Here is a 20,795-nt window from a genome sequence, read left to right on the forward strand (position 1 = left end):
ACCTTGTATTTCGTCTAAATAATACAGACAATAGTCATATAAGTGGTATATTACCATATCAAAAGCTGAAATATGTGGTATTGGTTGTTTTTTTTGGGCAGTAAGGGCACAGATTATTTTAGACTGGAAAGCTGATGACCCCTGTTATGCCACTGCAAGATATTAGGTATAAATATTATGATATTCTGGAAGGCATACCATGTTTCTATGGAGCCCATAGCTAGAGAAGAAATGCCCAGAAAGAGCTAGAAGGTTACTATGTGTTGACTATTCTCTGTTGTATTTGGAAACATTTTACAAGAAATAGATAAAACCCTTAATAAAATCAAAAGTGAAAAAGGAGAAGTCACAACCAATACCACAGAAATACAAGGGATCATAAGAGGCTACTATGAGCAACTATATGCCAACAAAAAGAACAACCTAGAAGAAGTGAACAGCTTCTTAGAAAGGTACAATTTGTGAACACTGAATCAGGAAGGAATAGAAAATATGAATAGACCAATTACCAGTACTGAAATTGAATCAGTAATTTAAAAACTCCCAACAAATAAGTCCAGGACCAGATGGATTCACAGGTGAATTCTACCAACTATTTAGAGAAGAGCTAACACCTATCCTTCTCAAGCTATTCCAAAAAATTGCAGAGGAAGAAACACTTCTGAACTCATTTTATGAGGCCACCATCACCCTAATACTAAAACCAGACAAATATATCACAAAAAAGAAAACTATAGGCAATATCACATATAAATATAGATGCAAAAATCCTCAGCAAAATACTAGCAAATCGACTCCAACAACTGCATTAAAAGGATCATACACCATGATCAAGTGGGATTTATCCCAGGATGCAAGGATTTTTCAATATCTGCAAATCAATCAATATGATACACCACATTAACAAATTGAAGAATAAAAACCATATGATCATCTCAATAGATACAGAAAAAGCTTCTGATAACATTCAACATCCATTTATGATAAAAAAAAAAAACACAACTCTCCAGGAAGTGGGCATAGAGGGAAAGTATCTCAATATAATAAAGGCCATATATGACAAACCCACAGCTAACATCATACTTAATGATGAAAAGCTGAAAGCATTTCCTCTAAGATCAGAAACAAGACAAGGATGCCCACTCTCACCACTTTTATTCAACATAGTTTGGAAGTCATAGCCATAGAAATCAGAGAAGAAAAAGAAATTAAGTAAATTCAAATTAGAAAAGAAGCAAAACTGTCACTGTTCACAGATGACACAATACTTTACATAGAAAATCCTAAAGAAGTGACCAGAAAACTACTAGAGCTCATCAAAGAAATTTGGTAAATTTGCAGGACACAAAATTAATATATAGAAATCAGTTGCATTTCTATACATGAACAATGAAATAGCAGAAAAAGAAATTGAGGATATAATACCATTTACCATCACACCAAAAAAGAATAAAATACCTAGGAACAAACCTACTCGAGGAGGCAAAAACCTGTACTCCAAAAACTATAACACTGATAAAAGAAATTGAAGATGACATAAACAAATGGAAAGATACACTGTGCTCTTGGATTGGAAGAATCAATATTGTTCAAATGGCCATACTACCCAAGGCAATATATCAATTCAATGCAATCCCTATCAAATTACCAAAGCCATTTTTCACAGAGCTGGAACAAAAAATGTTAAAATTTGTATGGAAACACAAAAGATTCTGAATAGCTAAAACAATCTTAAAAAAAAGGTGAACAGAGCTGGGGGAATCACGCTCTCTGACTTCACACAATACTTCAAAGCTACAGTAATCAAAACAGGATGGTACTGGCACAAAAACGGACACACAGATCAATGGAACAGGACAGAAAGCCCAGAAATAAACCCACACACTTATGGTCAATTAATCTGTGACAAAGGAGGCAAGAACATACAATGAAGAAATGACATTCTCTTCAACAAGTGGTGATGGGAAAACTGGACAGCTACCTGTAGAAGACTGAAAGTAGAACATTCTCTAACACCATATACAAAGATAAACTCAAAATGGATTAAAGACCTAAATGTAGGATGAGATACTATAGAACTCCTAGAGGAAAACATAGGCAGGACACTCACTGACATAGGTCACAGCAATATTTTTTTGAACCAGCTCCTAGAGTAATGGAAATAAAAGCAAAAATAAACAAATGGGATCTGATTAAAACTTAAAAGCTTTGGCACAGCTAAGGATCAGAACAAAAAGACAATCTACAGATTGGGAGAAAATATTTGCAAATGATGAGACTGACAAGGGACTAATTTCCAAAACAAACAAACAGCTCATACAGCTTAGTATCAAAAACAAACAAACAAAAACAACAAGCAACCTCATCAAAAAATGGGCAGAAGATCTAAATAGACATCTCTCCATAGCAGACATCTAGATGGCCAACAAGCACATGAAAAGATGCTCAACATCAGTAATTGTTAAGAGAAATGCAAATCAAAACTGCAATGAGATATCACCTCATGCCAGTCAGAATGGCCACCGTTAAAAAGTCCACAAGCAATAAATGCTGGAGAGGGTGTGGAGAGAAAGGAATTCTCCTACACTGTTGGTGGGAATATAAATTAGTGCAGCCATTATGGAGGATAGTATGGGGAATCCTCAAAAAACTAAAAATAGACTAATCATGTGATCTAGCAATCCCACTCCTGGGCATATATCTGGAGGAAAATATAATGTGAAAAGACACATGCAGCCCAATGTTCACAGCAGCATTATTTTCAATAGCCAAGACATGGGAACAATGCAAATGTCCACTGACAGATGACCGGATAAAGAAAATGTGGTGCATATATACAACAATGGAATAGTACTCAGACATAAAAAATTATAAAATAATGCCATTTGCAGCATTATCCAGAAAAGAACTTTGAATATAGTTACTTGTACATAGAACTAACTGGAAGCAAAAAGAGAAGCCTACCAAATTTTTGAGGAAGTGGTTTTACCAAAGCAACTATCAGCCTACCCAAAAAAAGCTTGTATTTTTTTTTTCAAACTTAAAATAGCTCCCAAGGAGGGCATCGTCACAACACATCACTTTGATGGGCCCATGCAGAATAATGGACAATAAGAATAACTTCTCAGAGGGCCGGGGCCTCAGAAGAGAACAGGCAAACAATGATTCCTTAAGAGAGAACATGGAGTTGCCAATGGGTTAACTCAGGAAATCACTCCACTTCCAGGGCAAGGACCCTTGGCAACCCCTGCCTCACAGGATTTGTTATTTGCTATGGTTCAGGGACTACCACACACAGTGCCAAAATTCCCTCTTCTGAACAGGGGCCTTTATTTCACTTCTCCTGGTCTTGCTCCTCCACTGTTTATTGTTGGCAGGGAGGCGGATAACCTGGTGTTCAGTTGACAGGTGGCTGTGATGAGGAGTCGAATCTGGACCTGACGGAGAGAACTGAACATCAAGTAGAGATTCCTGACTTTTGCACTAGATGATGGGCTCTGGGTTGTTTTCCTTGGACAGTGAGTGAGTATGTTCTACGTGTGGGAAGCAGGGAGCATGCAGACATTTGGAAAGCCAGGGAGGCAAACTGCGGCAGAAGCTGCTAGTGCGTTTCTCCCAACTCCCCATAGAAACAGAACCGCCACCCAGCCGGACTAAACGTCCCAGCCTGCCTCGTGATTACAACACATCTACATTCTCAGCAGTGCCATGTGAGCAGGGGCGATGAATGCCACTTCCAGATCTGGGACTTCAGACCTTCACATCCTCTTCCCCTTACATGCCAGCTGGAACCTATATGTGAGGCCAACCCTGCTTCGACCATGCAGATGATGACAGTGTTCTAGGAGGTGGCGGAACAACTTGGCAGGAACCTAACTGACCTCAAGGAGAAAGGCTGTCCCGTCAGTCTGACTGTTCACACTGACACTACTCCCTATAGGAAAAATCCACTTACATCTTAGGTCTTTCTGTTACAATGGTCTTACAATCACTCATATAGATGCTCATGTCAGAAATGCAACTTTTTATATACTCTGAACCAGTGAGGAAATCTTAAGGGAAAATTTCTGCATGTGTTTATATATGCCTACATGTGCAGTTAAAATAAAAGCTGGTTAAAGAAAAACCTTGAAGAGTGTGGTACAATAAAAATATGTATTTAGTCTTTGTCCCTAATTCCTGGCACAGAGCTTCTAAAACACTTGGAATTTCCTGAATGGTAAGAGTGCCTTCTGTTGTTTGTAATTAGCACCTTCCGACCATACCCGAGTCTGAGCTAATGAGGTTACTCGGGGTAGGGTCCTTACATAGCATCCAGATGGCGGCTGGTTGCCAGAAAGACCAAATGTGAGATTACAAGGTGGGAACTTTCAGCCCCACTCCCCAGTGTCCAGGAAGGGGGAGGGGATTTGGAGACCGGTTTATAAAAACTCTTCAGCAATGAAGTTTGGGGAGCTTCGGGGTTTGTAAACACACTGAGGTGCTGGGCGGGTGGTGCACCCAGAGAGGGCAGGGAAGTTCTGCGTCCCCAGCCCGATACCTCGCCGTGCACAGCTATTCTGTTTGCTGATTGGCTGTTGCTGACTTGTATTTTTTACAATAAATCAGTAAATGTAAGTAAAGCATTTTCCTGAGTTCTGAAGTTGGTCTAGTAAATTATCAAACTTGAGAAGGGTTTGTGGAAACCTTCAGATTTATAGCTTGTTGGACAAAAGTACAGGTGGCCCCTGGGACTTCTGAATGAAGTCTGAAGTGGGGGACAGTCACGTGGGACTGAGCCCTTACCCTGTGGAGTTTGCACTAACTCTGGGTATTTAGTGTCAGAGATGAACTCAATTACTGGACATCTAGTTGGTGCCAGAGGATTGGATAATCAGTGTGGAATATCACCCTCAGCACTTGGTGTCAGTAATGGTACCCCCAAAGAAGACACCACAGGAGCTTAAGCCTACATAGAGGGTGAAGGAATCAGGGCTGGCCCTAACACTTTGCTTTACATGAACACCTCAGTTTGCCTCTGCACTCTCTGAACTCCTCAGGTCAGCAACAACAGCACCAACCTGACACCACCGCACTGCCTGCAGAGGATGAGAACCTCCTGGCTGCTACCATGCCAGCCTAAGAAAATGTTAAATTGGACTTTTCTAGCCTCGGAAGTATGGTTGAGTACAGTCAATGCAAGCAACTGCACATCCTACAGAGATGCCGGACCATCTTATAGAACTTGCTAACGGCTGTCCCCAAACCAATCGGTGACCCTTCACCCCCTGTGGTGAAGGCTTATCACTCATGTCCGGGTTACATACGGGAAGGTGAAGATTGATCAGGTATCCAGAGAGGTTTGCTGGAGAGTCACGCATTTTCTGCCCCTTCCCCGCTACCTGCCCCACTGCGAACATGAGGAAGACATTCAGGATTCTGAGACATCACTTTAGGTTTCTGAGCCTGAACCAGGTCCAAGCTGAGGACAGCAGACATATATTAAACTGAACGAGAAACTGAAGTTTTGATGTATACTGGACTGGACTTTTTTTTTTAATTAAATTTTTTTCCAGCTTTATTGAGATGTAATTGCAGAATGGGCTTTTTAATACCTGAAAATGAAACCATCTGTCAATATTTTAAAGTGACCAGGAAAACTATAGAACTGGCCCGAGTTATAACCCAGGGGAGAAGCGAGGGACTCACAGCACGTCTGAAAGGCAACGGGCAACAGCTCGCAGCTTTGCTGCTTGCACCTGCCACGGGCGTTTTGTTCCACGTGTCGGGTGGACCAGGTTTGGGTGTGAATTCCTGCCTACCCGGCAACCACGCTTCCACCACGGCCACACACCACCATGTAATGGCTGACACAGCTCCCATTTGCAACAGCAATATCGTTTGGCAGCAACAGCGACAACAAAAAATTGGTTTTTCTAGTTTTTCTCTCTTCAAGGCCAGAGCAATTAGAACCAAGTCCTTAACCTGAGTAAGCACCAGAAGTTCAGGACTTGCTGTGGGAGGGAGAAACCTGAGGAGGGGAAAGACTTTCCATAGCACGACAGACGCCCCCAAACAGTCAATGCAAACATTCAAAGACAGGCTTCGTGAAGCTGACCTCTGGCCTTGAACTGCTTAACTCCAGACTTCTTTTATATGAGACATAAACTTACAACTTATTTATAAGTTCTCTTTGATGGAGTACCTGTAATACAATAAAAGCTTCTCTAAATAACAGAAAGAGAAGCAAGTTTGTAGAAAAACGGGCAAAGGAAAACAGGCAATTCACACAAGGAAGAAACACAAATGGTCAATAAGTATCTGAAAAATACTTCACCTTAGAAATAATTCAAGAAATATAAACATCAAAAGTGAAATACTGCTTCTTATTTGCCAGGCTGGCAAACTTCTAAAATATGAATTATATAGCTGGTTGGAAAGGGTCTGGAGAAATATTCTGTCATTCAACACTGATGGGATGAACCTGGGAAAGCCTTCTTGGAAGACAGTTTGGAAACAGCTTTGAAAATTAAAACTGCATTTGTATAGGGGCACGTACACATGTCCAATCACGGGTGTGTGTGCAAGAGTGTAATGCACAGAAAAAGGCTGGGAAAAGGATATATAACAGGCCTAACGGTATTTCTATTCTCAGGAGAGGAACGGGAGGAGGGTATTAATGGATGTTCACTTTGTACACCAGGACTTAAAATTTGTTATTTTTGTACTTAAAATTTTTAAGTGAAAAACGAGTCACACTAGCTTTCTGAAGATTAAATAGATACACAAAACATTTTAATTGATTTATTTCTCTTTAAAATAAGTGTGCTGAGTGTTGAGCAGGCACAGTCTACTCAAATTTGAGTACTGAATGCTCCCTTGTTATAGGCAGGTGGTTTATTACTTCATATCCCCATGAAGAGGGCTTCCTTAATTGGTAACAATGTAAATGCAGGGTGACATTTTATATCCCTGGGCTGTGCTGAATAAGGCTTGTTTTAAGTAATTAAAGATTTAAAAAACCACAATCTTAGGGAAAGTATTCTGAAATAAAGGTTAGAGAGATTTGCATTCTTTTCATAAAAATAACGAATTCTATTATTCGTTTTTATCCTTTCTTTTTGGCAGAGACCGTCTTCAATTTTTAAGCATGTGTGCCAAGGAGATGACCTTCTGCCAACCTACACTAATGTACTTGCCAATTTTCAGGCCAAAATTCATTCAAAATAACAGCAAGTCTTCCAAGTTTTTAGCAAAAAAAAAAAAAAGGTCATTTAAAATATAAGGAGACGTTCTTACTTGATCCTCAAAAGACAGAGCCTGGGCAACATCTCTTGGGAATCCATCGATAACAATGCCCACTTCATCAGGTATTTGCATCAGTTTCTGTTTTATCTCTGTAATTGTTGTTTCCTTTTTTCAAGAAAAGAGATTAAAAAAAAAACCAGTTTAACTTATACTCACAACTGGTACAAAAATCTTTGCAGGATAGAAGCAAATCATACAACAGTACCTGTGGGGCCAATTCTCCAGTTGTAATTATTTTGGCAATAAGACTCCATTTCCTATTGCTGCTGGTACTGTGGATCTTCTTCCTTAACAATTCTCCCACTGAAATGTAGTGAAATCCATAACGTTCTGCGATTTTCAAACTCTGCGTACCCTTTCCACTTCCTGGACCACCTATCATTTAAAACAGGCAAAACTGTGAATTTCTGAGCCAATAAGAAACTCCCTTTTACACAATTACTTTTCTCCTTTTGACATGCAGAGTCCAGACTAGTAACAGGGTGGAAACCATTCTACTCGCGGCGTTCTTGGTGCTACCCCTGAATGCAGAGCAAGTGTAGACTTAGCCAGGGAAAGGGTAGAGTTGTCGTGATCGACTGTGTTAGATGAAAGAAACATTATTTGCTTTACCTATTTTAGTGAACAACTAATTTAAAACATTGAACAATGCAGTTGAAAGAAACCGTTTCTGTTTTTCTGTGTAAACTCTAATAGTTTTTCCCTCTGTAATCAGAAGACAATGCTGTACCCCCGAAATGACACAACATTGTAAACTGACTATACTTCAATTAAAATATATATATATATATATATATATATATATATATATATAGAAAGAAGACAATGATGGAAGTGACAGAAATGGGTTACATGCCAACAAAGAGTTAATAAGCAGTTTTGTGAAATGTAACAATTACTTTTAATCAAAGGCACACCAATATTGATATGGCTTATTTAAATCTTGTTTTGAACTCTGTCTGTTCATGTACCTCGTTGCCTTATTGCCTTTTAATGCAAAAGCTTTACTCAATAAATATGCATAGTGAATGGAAGAGGTCTTTAAGGTAGAACAATTTCATAGAACTTATGATAATTTTGATTTTGTGACACATAAGTACAAAACAATCAATATTTTGCAACATAATTCAATACTAATCGTCAGTAACTGCCACTTATTTTTTAAAGCATAAATACTAAAATAATTATAAAACATATGCCTCAGATTTTTATTTCCAGATCATATTACATTATTTTAGTTAATTTATATTTCTAGACAACCTAGACTAATTGGAAGCTACGGTCTGAATAAATTTCAAAATAGCGCGCATAACAATCAGCCCAATCTGATTTGCTATTTGTTGGCAATTATACAAATAAAGAATTTTCAAGTTCTTAAGCATAAATTATTGACTGTAGACAAAATGTTTTTAAAAGTCAATGTATAATAAGTAATGAAATGTTTTTGGTAATATTCACTGAAATATAATTGATTAAGCTATACTGAACATAAAAATTCAATAGGAAAGTGAGTTAATGTTCTTCCTACTAATTCAATTTATTAAGTTTTTTAGAGGGTAGAGGTCATTTTACATATTATTTAGCACATATTTTTTATTCATGTTGCAAATAACATAAGTGAAAAAGAAAGGTGTTTGTCTGTTTTGTTTTGTTTTCCATAAGAAAACTTCTGAGTGGGTGCACTTGGTTGGCAAGGGCTTATTTCCCCTTTAAAATTTTTAATGTGCAGAATTTCTTAACTCCAATTCCAAATAATGCACCTAATAAAGCTGGCTTTGCCTTTTCATTGCTTTATTAAATTTAGGATAGGAATCTGTTTACGTTTTTGACATTCTCTTTTTAAGAAACTCTAAACCCAATCCTATTAGACTTAACATTATGAACTACTAGATTAAATTCATTACTTTGCAAATCAAAAGTAAGTTTGGTTCCAAATAATTGCTTTTGGTCTATTAAGCCATGGGCAAACAATGTATTGACTTAAAGAAAAAAAAAAATAACATGACCAACGCTGTTAACAAATTCAAACTGATTTGATCCCTGCAGAATGAAAGTTATCTTTCACAAACTGTATATCCACACCTGATTTCAAAAAATCATCAAAATAACAGATTATAAATTCCACTGAATTAAACAAATTCAAACACAATAAGAAAGTTGTGACACCTTCAAGGAAACAAAAAATTTTATCAATTAATGGAGGCAATAGCAGTCAGCAAAAAAATATGATCAGCACAACTTAAAGGGAATGGCATTAATTTACTGGGTAAGTTAGATTACCAAGGCTTCCTAACAAATTAATCTTATTTTCTTTTCACTGAAACCAGAGTGAGCTTAATTTTATATTATTTATCTTTACTACTTATAAATATTAGGATCCATCTAACTCAGATTTGTATGCTAACATGAGAGAGATTCATTCATATCTGTGCCAAGAAGGCAAGATTTAAGGAAAAACCAATCTGTATTGCCAGAAGGGAAATGTTGTTTATTTGAATGTAATACTATGTGGCTATCTGTACCTCTTCAACTCTTTTTTGGGTTGGAACTAATAAAAAATTTTTAAGGTTCAGGCACAATTATTTTATAATTACAGAAAAGTCATAAAATTGCCCTAATTTTCTTAGATAACCTAAGGTTCAGCTTTGCCTTTCTTCTCTTATCTCAGTCCTCTAAAGGTTATTTACACTCACTGGTTCTGCATCTTTCTCGTAAAACATGAAATGTTACAACACACTGTGTAAATAACGCTAAAACCAAAATCACATCCTTGGGAAGCAAATTGATTTTGCTGAGTAAAAATGAACTGTGAAGTGGAGGAGGTTTAAGCATTTACACCTTCTCCACAGATTTTAGTTTACTGAACTACTTTAATCATTTTCATATAAAATCCACAATGCACACAAATTTCACATATATACGCTGTTTTATATAAGAGCACTTTGGTATTACACTTTTTCATGAAAAATCAAGCCTTCATTTGCTCATTCTGCTAATAATCACCAGTATCATACTAACAGCAACAAGAAAAACAAAACTGAAAAAATATCTCATGACAAAATGATGAAATAATTTCCAATTATTCTTCATCTGTAGCTCTCTCTCTATGTATATGTATTTTTTCCCTTAACGGAGGCACTGGGGATTGAACCCAGGACCACATGCACGGCAAGCTTGTGGTCAACCACTCTGTTTCTTAATAAAGCAATTCCCTCTATTTCTTAATAAAGCAATTCCTTATCTTCTAGGCAGGAACCTCAAATTTTTAAGCATACACACAAAAATTCCATTTTCAAGAACAGATATTTATGGCATAATGATGGCTACCAAAAGCCATAAGAACAGTTTGACTTTTAGAAAGCCAATTTCTATACTCTCTTTCTACATTATTTTAAACAATTTAGGGCTAAATATATATGCGATTTCATTTTCATGACACTGAGCGAGGTACAAATGTCACTCCTTCCAGTCTGCTGATCTTAAATTCTTGTTCTAGCTTGCTGCGTTTATTTGCATGTTTTTTTCCCCCAATTGCCATCATCGTTATATGTCCTGGGAGCAGCACTTCCTTCCTTGGGGCTGTACACATTTGGCCCTCTGTTAACAGTTCTGGCTGGAATAGCTTTGAACGTCTCACAATAGATTTCTGCTTTTGGTCATCTCTGTAAAAAGCTGAGTCAAATTGGACAGTGAGACAATGACTATATATGCTGTGTTTTCACAGGTCTCTATAATTTTATAGCTTTTGAGGAAGTTAGAATTTGCAAGAGTGGTAAAAATGCTCAAAGCATTTTTAACGTCTCTGTTCCTTGTGAAACAGCATCAGACTGATATTTTCAGATTCAACATAAGATTCATAGTGGCAATTTTTAAAATTGACTACTATCCTTGTTATTTTGATTAATACTCAGATGTTATGTGCCAAGTAAAACACAATTTGATTAGATTTGCTCGTCTAATTACACCAAAACTTAGATTTCATTGTAGGTGCCAGTCTGTCATAAGAGTCATCTGTGAGTCTTTACCAACTTATTATTAACATTTATGTTTTTGCTTTAAAGTTAATAGTGAGTATAAATTCAATTTGTGGAGTTAAAGGGAAGAAAACCATATTATGTGGTGAAAACTTCTAATGGATTCAGTTATCTGCGTTAAAAATTAAGCAGATAAAATCACAGGACAATAAATCTTGAAGAGATTACTTTCAATTCATTATAGAGAATTTCGATGACATTGTAAACAGAGTCTATACACGTGTAATAAACATTAAATTATATAATTATGAAAATGTACGTTTTATTGAAAATTATGCTAATATTTCCATCTACTGACTCTTGAGCTCTTGTTTCTATTGTTTGTCATTATCCAACTAGGTATTCACAAATACGATACATAATTGGCATAATTCTTGAAATGTAAATATAGAAACAAACTTAGCAACAGTGTGAGAATTCTGCTTTCTGGCCTCATACCTATGACAAGAATGATTTTGGGTCGAGGTCTTGTAGGATCAAAAACCTCATACTCCTCAATTAACTCGGCAGTCTCGGAGAGGTCCGTATCACTTTCTATGGAGAATTGATGGATTGGAGGGAGCCGATCATACCGTCGATATGGAAAGTTTGAATTTTCAGGCATTACTGCAAAAGAGTAAGATAACTTTGAAACGGGAAAAAAAGCACAATAAAACATTTTTTGCACTTAACCAATTAGCAGAAGAAATTAAGAAAATTAAACTTAATGGAGTTTGACTTTTTCAACGGGAAGAAGACTCTACTCCATTAAGTGGTCAGCAAACTTTCTCTTAAAGGGCCAGATGGTCAATATTTTGGACACAGAGTCTCGTACTCAGCCACAACAGCAGGAAAGCAGCCTTAGATACTATATAAACAAATGGATGTACTTGTGTTCCAATAAAACTTTGTTTATAAAAAGAGGCAGCGAGCCAGACTTGGCCAATGGGTCATAAGTTTGCCAACCTCTGCCCTGGTGGAAACTTAAGTAGTGCCTTGTTTTGCTTGGTAGTTGGTACACATCCTGGTCTCCAAAAATGGTGCTCCTCAGAGTTGTGCAGTGCACAGCCTTCACAACTTTCACAATCACATGCTGCTGCCCATGCAGGCAATGCTTATGCATAATTTATTTAATTTATCTATAAACATAGATATACGGCCATTATGATCCAGGGACTCCAGTGAAGTCCAGTGGAATGGCTTGGTGGCATAAATATTGTTACAAGACAGGTAAAAGAGCAGCAAACAATTTCTACATTTGAAATATCTTTCAACATCATTTTTATTTTCCCAATATTTATTTTCTTTAATCTCCTTGATTTAAAAATATAACTATGAAGATTTAAATTCACATCTACCATGACACCAAATATTTGCCATTGATTCCAGGAAGGCTAGGTTGGATCCATCCCCCTGTTAATATGGTTTGTTCTATAGCATATGGTTGTTCCTACTGCATCCATTATGCCTCTGATTATATTTTTAATGTCTGACTTCATCACTAGACTGTAAGCTCCATGAGGGCAGGTGCCACGTTTATTCTTTCTTGATGGCTACAGCCTCATTCTTAAAAGAGTGTCTGACACATAGTAGTACTCAATGATTATTTTACTGCTCAACTGACTCACTGACTGTCTTCATGGAAGTAAGAATAGAAGGGAGTGCTGGTTTTGAAGAAAATATGGTATGTTTGGTTTTGGACCTATTGAGTATAAGATGACAATCATATTTCAGAAGGAAAGTTCTATGGACATTTGGAGCTATGGGACTAAAACTCTTATTCATGAGTAATGATTGTACACATATGGCAGAAAAAAATGGATGCTCATCTCACATTTACGGTACAATGCTTTCAAAAACTGACAGCTAATTATTTATCTTTGCTTTTATCATATTTTTACTTAGGAAAGTAATTTGCTTAAAATTATTAGAATGTTTCATTTCACAAAATAATTTTTCATGATGAATAGATATTAGCATAGCTATGTCAATATTTCAGCAAAAATGCATGAATCACTTTTTATTTCTAGAAATAATAATAATGCTTTAAGTTACTAAGAAGTTAGCAATTTTGTTGATCTTAATAAGCTATTCTGTAAATGACAGTTAAAACCTACAAACCACAAATGTGTAAAGAATCTCATAAAATAAAATTTTAGTATTAGATGATAAATCAGTTTGGTAACCATTTTCTGTCTTTTAGCATAAGTTCCAGAAATAGGATGGTGTGATACAACATTCTTGTCACCATAGTAGGGGAAAGGTTCTATTTGATGACTAATTATGAGATCTCTGAGTGGAAATTCTGGTAAAGTATTAGTAGGTATGGAGATTAAATTTAACAAGCAATTTCAATTCTAATAAAAGTTAAACCTACATTTTCCACTCATGTTTTAGCTTATCCTGCTAGATCGAGTTTCAAACCGGTCATTTTCTGGCCCAATGTAGCCCCTTGGACGCATTTTGTTTAGCTCAACATTTTCCCAAAATTTATGTTTCACTGCTCTTAGACAATGACTGTTCTCTCTTGTCCCCCCTACCCTCATTCTCTATGACATATTTGGCCTGCCTGGCTTCTACATATAATCAAGTAACAGTCAATATAAAATAAAAGCATTCACATTTCATTTTGTTACAAAACTGTCACTTTATATAACTAGGCTGAAAGCAGCCATTCCACTAAGTGACTGTCATATCCTCTTAGACTTAAATTAAAAAATGCAAAAATATTTCAGACTAAATCCAGTAATACCTGAAGTCTGTTAGCATAATGCGTAAAAGTTCAGAGAGTTCTCCATACTTACCTCACTTGATTTAATAAGGGCCCAGGGCATGTATTTCACACTGAGCCAGATTCTAACATAATGAAGACACTCTGGGAAGTAAGTTAGCCATCTTGGGAAGATGCGTGAACTTTTCAAGCTCACAAAAATATCATCTGGTTCACCTAAGCAGTGATTTACTAAGTGGTGTGCTGCAGTGGTAACTGGCCAAAGGCACCCCAATCCTAAATCACCTAGTGGTGACCCTGCATGGATAGGGAACATCTGGAGATGTTTCCGAGAAAACATTGTTTCTGCTTTCCCTCCCTGCTTGTGTTTCTTAAAAATTAACACACCATGACTTTTCCCCAACCACATTCAAATAAAATCTAAGTGGGTCGCGACTAAGTAAGATAAAACAAACTCAGATTTATTTGCCCCATATATTTATTGCAAATAGAATAATTGTCTTCACTTCAAATTCTGTCTTTAGAGCTGAAAAATTTTGTGGTGCAACTTTTGAGAATGGTTTAAATTTTGAAAATATAACGATCTTGGTCACTCAGAAAAAATTAATTGGTTTCCTCTGATTGGAACGGACTCCATTTTGCACACACATCTTAATTTCACCTGGAACCTAAAACGCAGATTGGCTGTTGTTGAACTACCAATTTTGATAAGCACATACTTCAGAAAGCTATCAGAATACCATGAATCTCCCCTAGTGAACTCCAGTTCTTAGTTCCAAAGGAACTGAAATTGTTAAACAAGTTTATGTCTTCCATTTCCTTTATAGCACCCAGATGCCTAATCTCATGCATTGCATTCAGTAGCTGCTAAATAAATCTTGCTTGAATGAACTAGTATAAACTTTATATGCGTTTATAATATGAACTCTGAATGTGAAACACACGGATAAGTTAAATCTCTTCTCAGCTAATGAAAACATGTTGTTATATAGTAACCACCAATTTTGTCTGTCTTCTACTCACTTATTTGGAAAAGTCTTATTTGCGATTTTAAGAAAGAGTCATAGTTTGCTAATGCAATTCATTTTGCAAAATAATGAAGTCAGTGATGAGAAATTTCACCAAGCCTTTCGTGAAGTGCTGGGCAATGCTATGTAATTTTGTTTGTCTTATCATGAGTAGCTGAGAGAGATCAGTCATGTTCTGGGACCAAATATCCTTTCTGGCGTTTGTTAACCGAATACATTAAATCACTGCCTGCAGTCTGTATGGTATTAAAGAGAACAGCTCTAACTATAAACTGTCTATTATTCTACATACACATTACCATTTCTTAAAAAGGATCTCCGTGACTGTCCTCCGTTGAGTGGAGGTAAGGTCTTCTTTTCCTGGCTTACAAACGTATCCCATTTCACCTTGTCACAGCCGCCGAGTTCCTTTACTTTCTGCAAACAACTTTCCAAGTACTCCACTGGGTCTTCGGGCTTAGAACACATCAGCCCATTCAAAAGACTCTGAAATACAACAACAAAATGTGCGCATATTAAATACGTCTTAAAACCACCTTTGTGGAAATGGTGTATATCCCATCTTTGAATGCTGGGTTGTTTTCGTTCTTTGCATTTATGAAAATAAACCATTTGAGTTGAAATTACGCTCTGATTGAGTAGTTAAGATAACCCCTAAAATTCTTGCCCAATTAGTTTTCAACTCAGCATTCTCTGTCTTTTAAAACAATTAAGGGAACTATATTGTTTAAAATGGAAGAAACCTATAGAAATGGGGTAAAGTGCAGCATGTAAAATGCCCCAGTCATGATCTATCTCACTCCTACCCATGCTTAAAGTCTCTAAGCCTCAGTTTCAGAGGGTTTTTTTTTAAAGGCTTAGAACATTCAATATCTGTGAAGTACATATTAAGTGCCTGATACATAGTAAATAACAAATGTTGGTGGTTTTGTCATCATCATCATCAGAAAGTCTCCCCTGTGCCCTCAGGTTGGCTTTCGGTTCCCTTCCTGGGTGTTCATGACACCCAGAAAAAAAAACCTTACCTGTCATTTATACTAAAATCATCAGTTTATGTGTTGGTCTCCTCTTTTAACCTATAAGCTCTTCAACAATACACTGTGGGTCTTATTTATTTTTCAATATCCAGCCTCTGACACTGTCCCTTACACATGGCAGGTGCATACTGGACTGCTCTCTAATTAGGAAAAAAATTCAAGCAAAACATAGAGTCTGAGTCTAAAAAAATATTTGCTATACAGTAAGTCACTACAGTATCTGCTCAAGTTACAGAGGAAAACCTGGTGTCTGATGGGTCACATGTACCAGTTCCTAAAAATGCTACACATCTGGAAATGCTGATTCCTTGGAACTGAACTGATGGGCAAAATATTTTCCTTTGGAGTATTTCATGGAAAAAGCATAGAGGATTATTATCACCATTATCTGTACACAAAACACACACCCTTTGAAAGACTGACATCTTTCCTGAATACAGTATTTTATTTTCAAATTATTCTGGTGCAATTTGCTCAAAATGGTAGGCAGTTGCTACCAGGTCCATTTGTCCTCTGAAATCCTAAATAGTGTGGGATAGAGTGTTCAATCAGAGGACTGACTGCAGAGGGAGGTCAACTGCAGAGGGAGCAGATGAAACTAACCCTAGCATCCACACCCAGTCTGTGGCCATCCACACACCCACTGACACGCACTTTGCATTAATGCCTCACACTCCTCCCAGTTAACTCCGTGGCAGTGCTTATGCTGTATTTTTGATTCCAAAAACCATACATTCCTTTTTCCACACCTTGCAAAAATATGATATGAGATAAAAAGGAGATGCCAGATTATCTGTGTTCCATCAAATCACTCAAGATTAGGTCTTTAATTTCTAAAAAATCTCTATTATTGCCTAAAATGAGTGTACAAACTCAGTTCTTTTAATGGAAAATATACATTTCCAGCCTCCCTAAATGACTCTGACTCCCCAAAGGGTACTGATTTTAGGAGGGAGAATAGGTTCCACTTATCTGTGAATAATTTGAACAATCAGCCACCATCAGGATCCAAAACAACCAGCAGATTAAAAAAAAAAATCACTCTATTTGAATTAACCCTTCAAGAATTTGGATAATCTAATTTGACTTTCCCCAGTATTCAAATTAATTGCCAAATCTCTGCTCTAAAATGCAGCAATACAAGATCAATATATACACCATTAGGTTAACTAGAGTTAAGAACTCAGACAAAATCAGGGGAAAGTGGTTTTTGTTTCAAACATTTAATCTAAAAATGGAAACATTTCAAAGTTGAACCTACCAGAGATATCCCATTTAGCCTACGTGATGTCTCAAGTCAGGAAGAAATCTGAAAAGGTCGGTTAGATACAGCTAGTTGCTTGACAATATGCAGATTCAATAATCAGTCACTTGGTCTATAACGATATCTAATATCCACAACTGTGGCCAATGTTTTGGGTTTGGTAGATACCTAATTGCTAAACTTCGTATACCTGGAAACTCTGTATAACTATATCGTGGTTTTGAGGGAGAAAATCCAGTTGGAAACTTGAAGCATTTGGTTTTGCTGTCTATACTCACTGCATGGAGAGCTGCCAGATTTGACTTCTCTCTTGGGCTGTGCACAGCACAGACTCTTCCTACTGGAAGGATGGAGTCTTTGGAGGTCACCAGCAGTCTCCTTCCATCTTCCTATTGCCTGGGATTGCATTTGAGTACACTGTATTTCTGTATTTCACTTAAGCAAGTTGACTTCCTTTTCTGGGTGTGCCCTATTTTTAAAACATCTTAGAATGGCCAAGGAAAAGCATCGTACCTCAACAAAAATGTCTGCCATCACTTATTTGCATACACAGCATAGATTTTCATGAACAAACTATCAAAATTCTCTGTGGTTATCAAAGAGGAAACAGTCCCCAAATTTATAAAGAAAAAAGGTGTACTATTAAGCAGCACTTTGCAATCAGGTGACCTTCCTGTGGATGTTTCTAATTACCATTTTAGGGATGAAATTAATCTCAGTAGCAGTATTGATGACAAAAACCTTCAGCTCTTCATTTCCATATTTACTTTTTGAAAATTAAAAAAAAAAACCTTTTAACAAGAATCCAACATACCCCCAAGATCTGTCCTTATGCAACACCTCCAGGTTATTTTCAAACACTAGTAAACGCTTGCTAGATTTGGGTCTCGCATACCAGGCTTGTGCTCATTGAGGGATTTACCTGGAAATCTGGGCTTCAGATGGACCTGTAAACCGTGGCTTACAGAGCTGAGAGAAAATGAAGATCTGTAATTATGGCGGCCCATTTTAAAGATAATTTGGGAAAACAGAGCCAAAATTATTTTCCCAAGTAGTGTTATAAAATTCCTTTTAGCAGAACAAATCCCCCAAACAGGAGAAAGAACAACGCATGACTTAGTTTACTACATCAGTGCACAGCCTATCATCTTTCAGAAATGGGGGACCAGTTTTCAGGGCTCACTCTGTGAAGGTTGGCTCGTTTCCATTTTATTTTGTTTTTTTTTTTAACCTAAGTAAAAACACAGGATTCAGGAATGTTTTAAAATTCAAATACGGGGAGAAGGAAGGATGCAAAACGTTCCGCGACATAAGCTACGGTTTAGAACTAACCAAGGTTCCAGTTCATCCCTCAAGCCTCCTCTCCCACATTCCCAAAGTGTCCCTCATCCTCCGGGTCCCTGGTGCAGGCGATACTGCGATGCGGTCGGAAGACAGAGCAACAGGAGTCACGCCCGCCTAGCTGCTCCCTTTCCACTCTTTTTCTCTAAGTGGGTTGGAGAGGGCAGGCGAAAGCTATGGGCTGGGGAGGCGAGCAAGGAGAATCATCCTTTCCACGGCGACAGAAAACGTGCTCAGGAGTTCATTCACCGAAAGCGCAGAGCAGCGCTGGGTGCCTGCCACCCGAGACGCAGCGCTGCACTCGGTGGGTTTGGATTTGCTTTTTGCATCTTCATCCTTCTCTTTCAAGCCGTCTCTGGGGGAGGGCTGCTTTCATCCCCACTTCCTCTTCAACGCGGGGTGTGGGGGGTCCCCACTCTGGGCACGCGGAGGGACTAGGGCTCTCGACCCCTCGGTGCCGGTGCCGAATCTTTGCTTGCCGCTGGGCGCCCGCGTGCCCACCTGGCCGGGCCCCGGCACCCTGAGAGCGCGGCCAGACGCTGCCTGTAGCCCACCCTGGGTGTCCACATCTGAGGGGTGGGCTGGGGGCAGCCTGCTTCTATAACCCGGCTCGAAGACTGAAACTTGATTTGCAGGATGGGGGCTTCTGAGCGCAGCCATCCCACAAGAACCCCCGCAACCCGCCAGAAAGGCGGCTACCCGCGGCAAGAGGGCGAGCGAGCTTCTGCAAGCGCCTTCACTTCCGTGCCCCGCGTAAGCGAGGTGGGACGGGGCGCGGCCGCCTCACCCCGAGCCCCGGAGGTGCCCTCTCCCGACCCTCCCGTCCCTCTCTGCCATACCTAGCCCCCTACCTCGAAAAGCTGAGGTATTTCCCTCCGGGCCAGATACTCCTTGGCATCGTTGGTGTTCATGGCTGTGCCGCGCGTGCCGTGGGGCGCAGGCGGGAGGCTCTCAGGCTGCGGCGACCTGCGCTGGGGCTGGCGGGTTCCGCGCCGAGCACGGTGCAGCCCTCGCTCTCACGCGCAAACGCTCACAAGCTCAGCTCTGGCCGCCCAGGCCGGACCCCCTTCTCCGCCTCTCCCCGGGGGCTGTGGTTTCAGCGTTCCCGCCGCCCCCGCTTCAGCGCCGGTCCCCGCGCCCGAGCTGCGGATTCGGAGCGGCGGCTTCCCGGGCTGCTGGCGGCGCGGCCGCCGGGGGCGGGGCGGAGGGAGCGGAGGAGGGAGGACCGCGCGGCGGACGCACGGCAGCAGCCCGCCCGCCTCTCCCGCTCCGCGCCCCGCGCTCTGCGCCTCCGGAGTCGGGTCTGCGGCGGCGGCCGCCAGTCACGGCGCGTGGGCTGCGCGCGGTGCGGGGGTGGGGACGGCGTGCGCGGGGGGCTCGCAGTCACACCCCACCGTGTCACACCATCGCCTGGGCGCTGCGCGCGCCGCCCCCGGGACGCAGCAACCTGGGACCAGGTGGCCAGAGGAACAGAACCGGGGTCTGTAAAAACCTGCCACCCTTTCGCCTCTCCGGACCTCTTTACACAGGCGGGCGCGCGCGCGCACACACACACACACACACACACACACACACACGCACGAGTTACTCCTGCATGCCCAAGGAGCTCCCAGGAAGACACCTAATTGTCACAGAATTTATCTTTCACTCCTAAGGTTACCTACCGATCTTTCATAATAGGCAACTGGGAGTAAGGAGAAAAGGGGAATGACGGTGCGGAATCCATCCCTTTAAGATAATTTTTAGACCTTGGATATTTCTATCCTTCAGGAAAGTTTTGGTAGCTGGCTTCGAATTTTTTTCTCTCTTAGTGTTACAAAACCTTACAGATTTCGGTATAAGGTTTTACAGTGAGGTTGCAATCTTCACTAACAGAAGGATTAGTAAGTAATCAGCTAGTTATTTCTGTAGAGAAGGAGGGAAGGTGGAAAAAAGAAGTGGGTGGCAGTGGAGAGCTGGAGACTTGCTTAATTTGTTTAGTAGGGGAGGTGGATGCCAGCATTAACCTGATGTGCGGAGTGTGAAGTTGGTGGACAGTGGACCGTCGGAGCACCCCAGGGTCAGTATGGGTGGGTATGGGTGGGTAAGGGTGGA

The 20,795-nt window shown here is 39.6% G+C and overlaps 1 protein-coding gene across 1 annotated transcript in view; it reads right to left on the reverse strand.

Moving 5' to 3' along the window:
* AK5 (adenylate kinase 5) overlaps positions 1-19,935 on the reverse strand; it is a 211,164-nt gene extending 191,229 nt beyond the window's left edge. The window contains exons 1-5 of the mRNA XM_006205968.3: positions 19,553-19,935; positions 15,359-15,545; positions 11,760-11,927; positions 7,493-7,662; positions 7,279-7,392 (exon numbers count right to left, since the gene is read on the reverse strand). Coding sequence (XP_006206030.2) covers positions 7,279-7,392; positions 7,493-7,662; positions 11,760-11,927; positions 15,359-15,545; positions 19,553-19,612 — 699 coding nt within the window. The 5' untranslated portion in view covers positions 19,613-19,935. The remainder of the gene's footprint in view (positions 1-7,278; positions 7,393-7,492; positions 7,663-11,759; positions 11,928-15,358; positions 15,546-19,552) is intronic.
* Between the last annotated feature and the right edge of the window lie 860 nt (positions 19,936-20,795).

Source organism: Vicugna pacos, chromosome 13 (genome assembly GCF_048564905.1).
Source record: "Vicugna pacos chromosome 13, VicPac4, whole genome shotgun sequence".
Lineage (NCBI taxonomy): Eukaryota > Metazoa > Chordata > Mammalia > Artiodactyla > Camelidae > Vicugna > Vicugna pacos.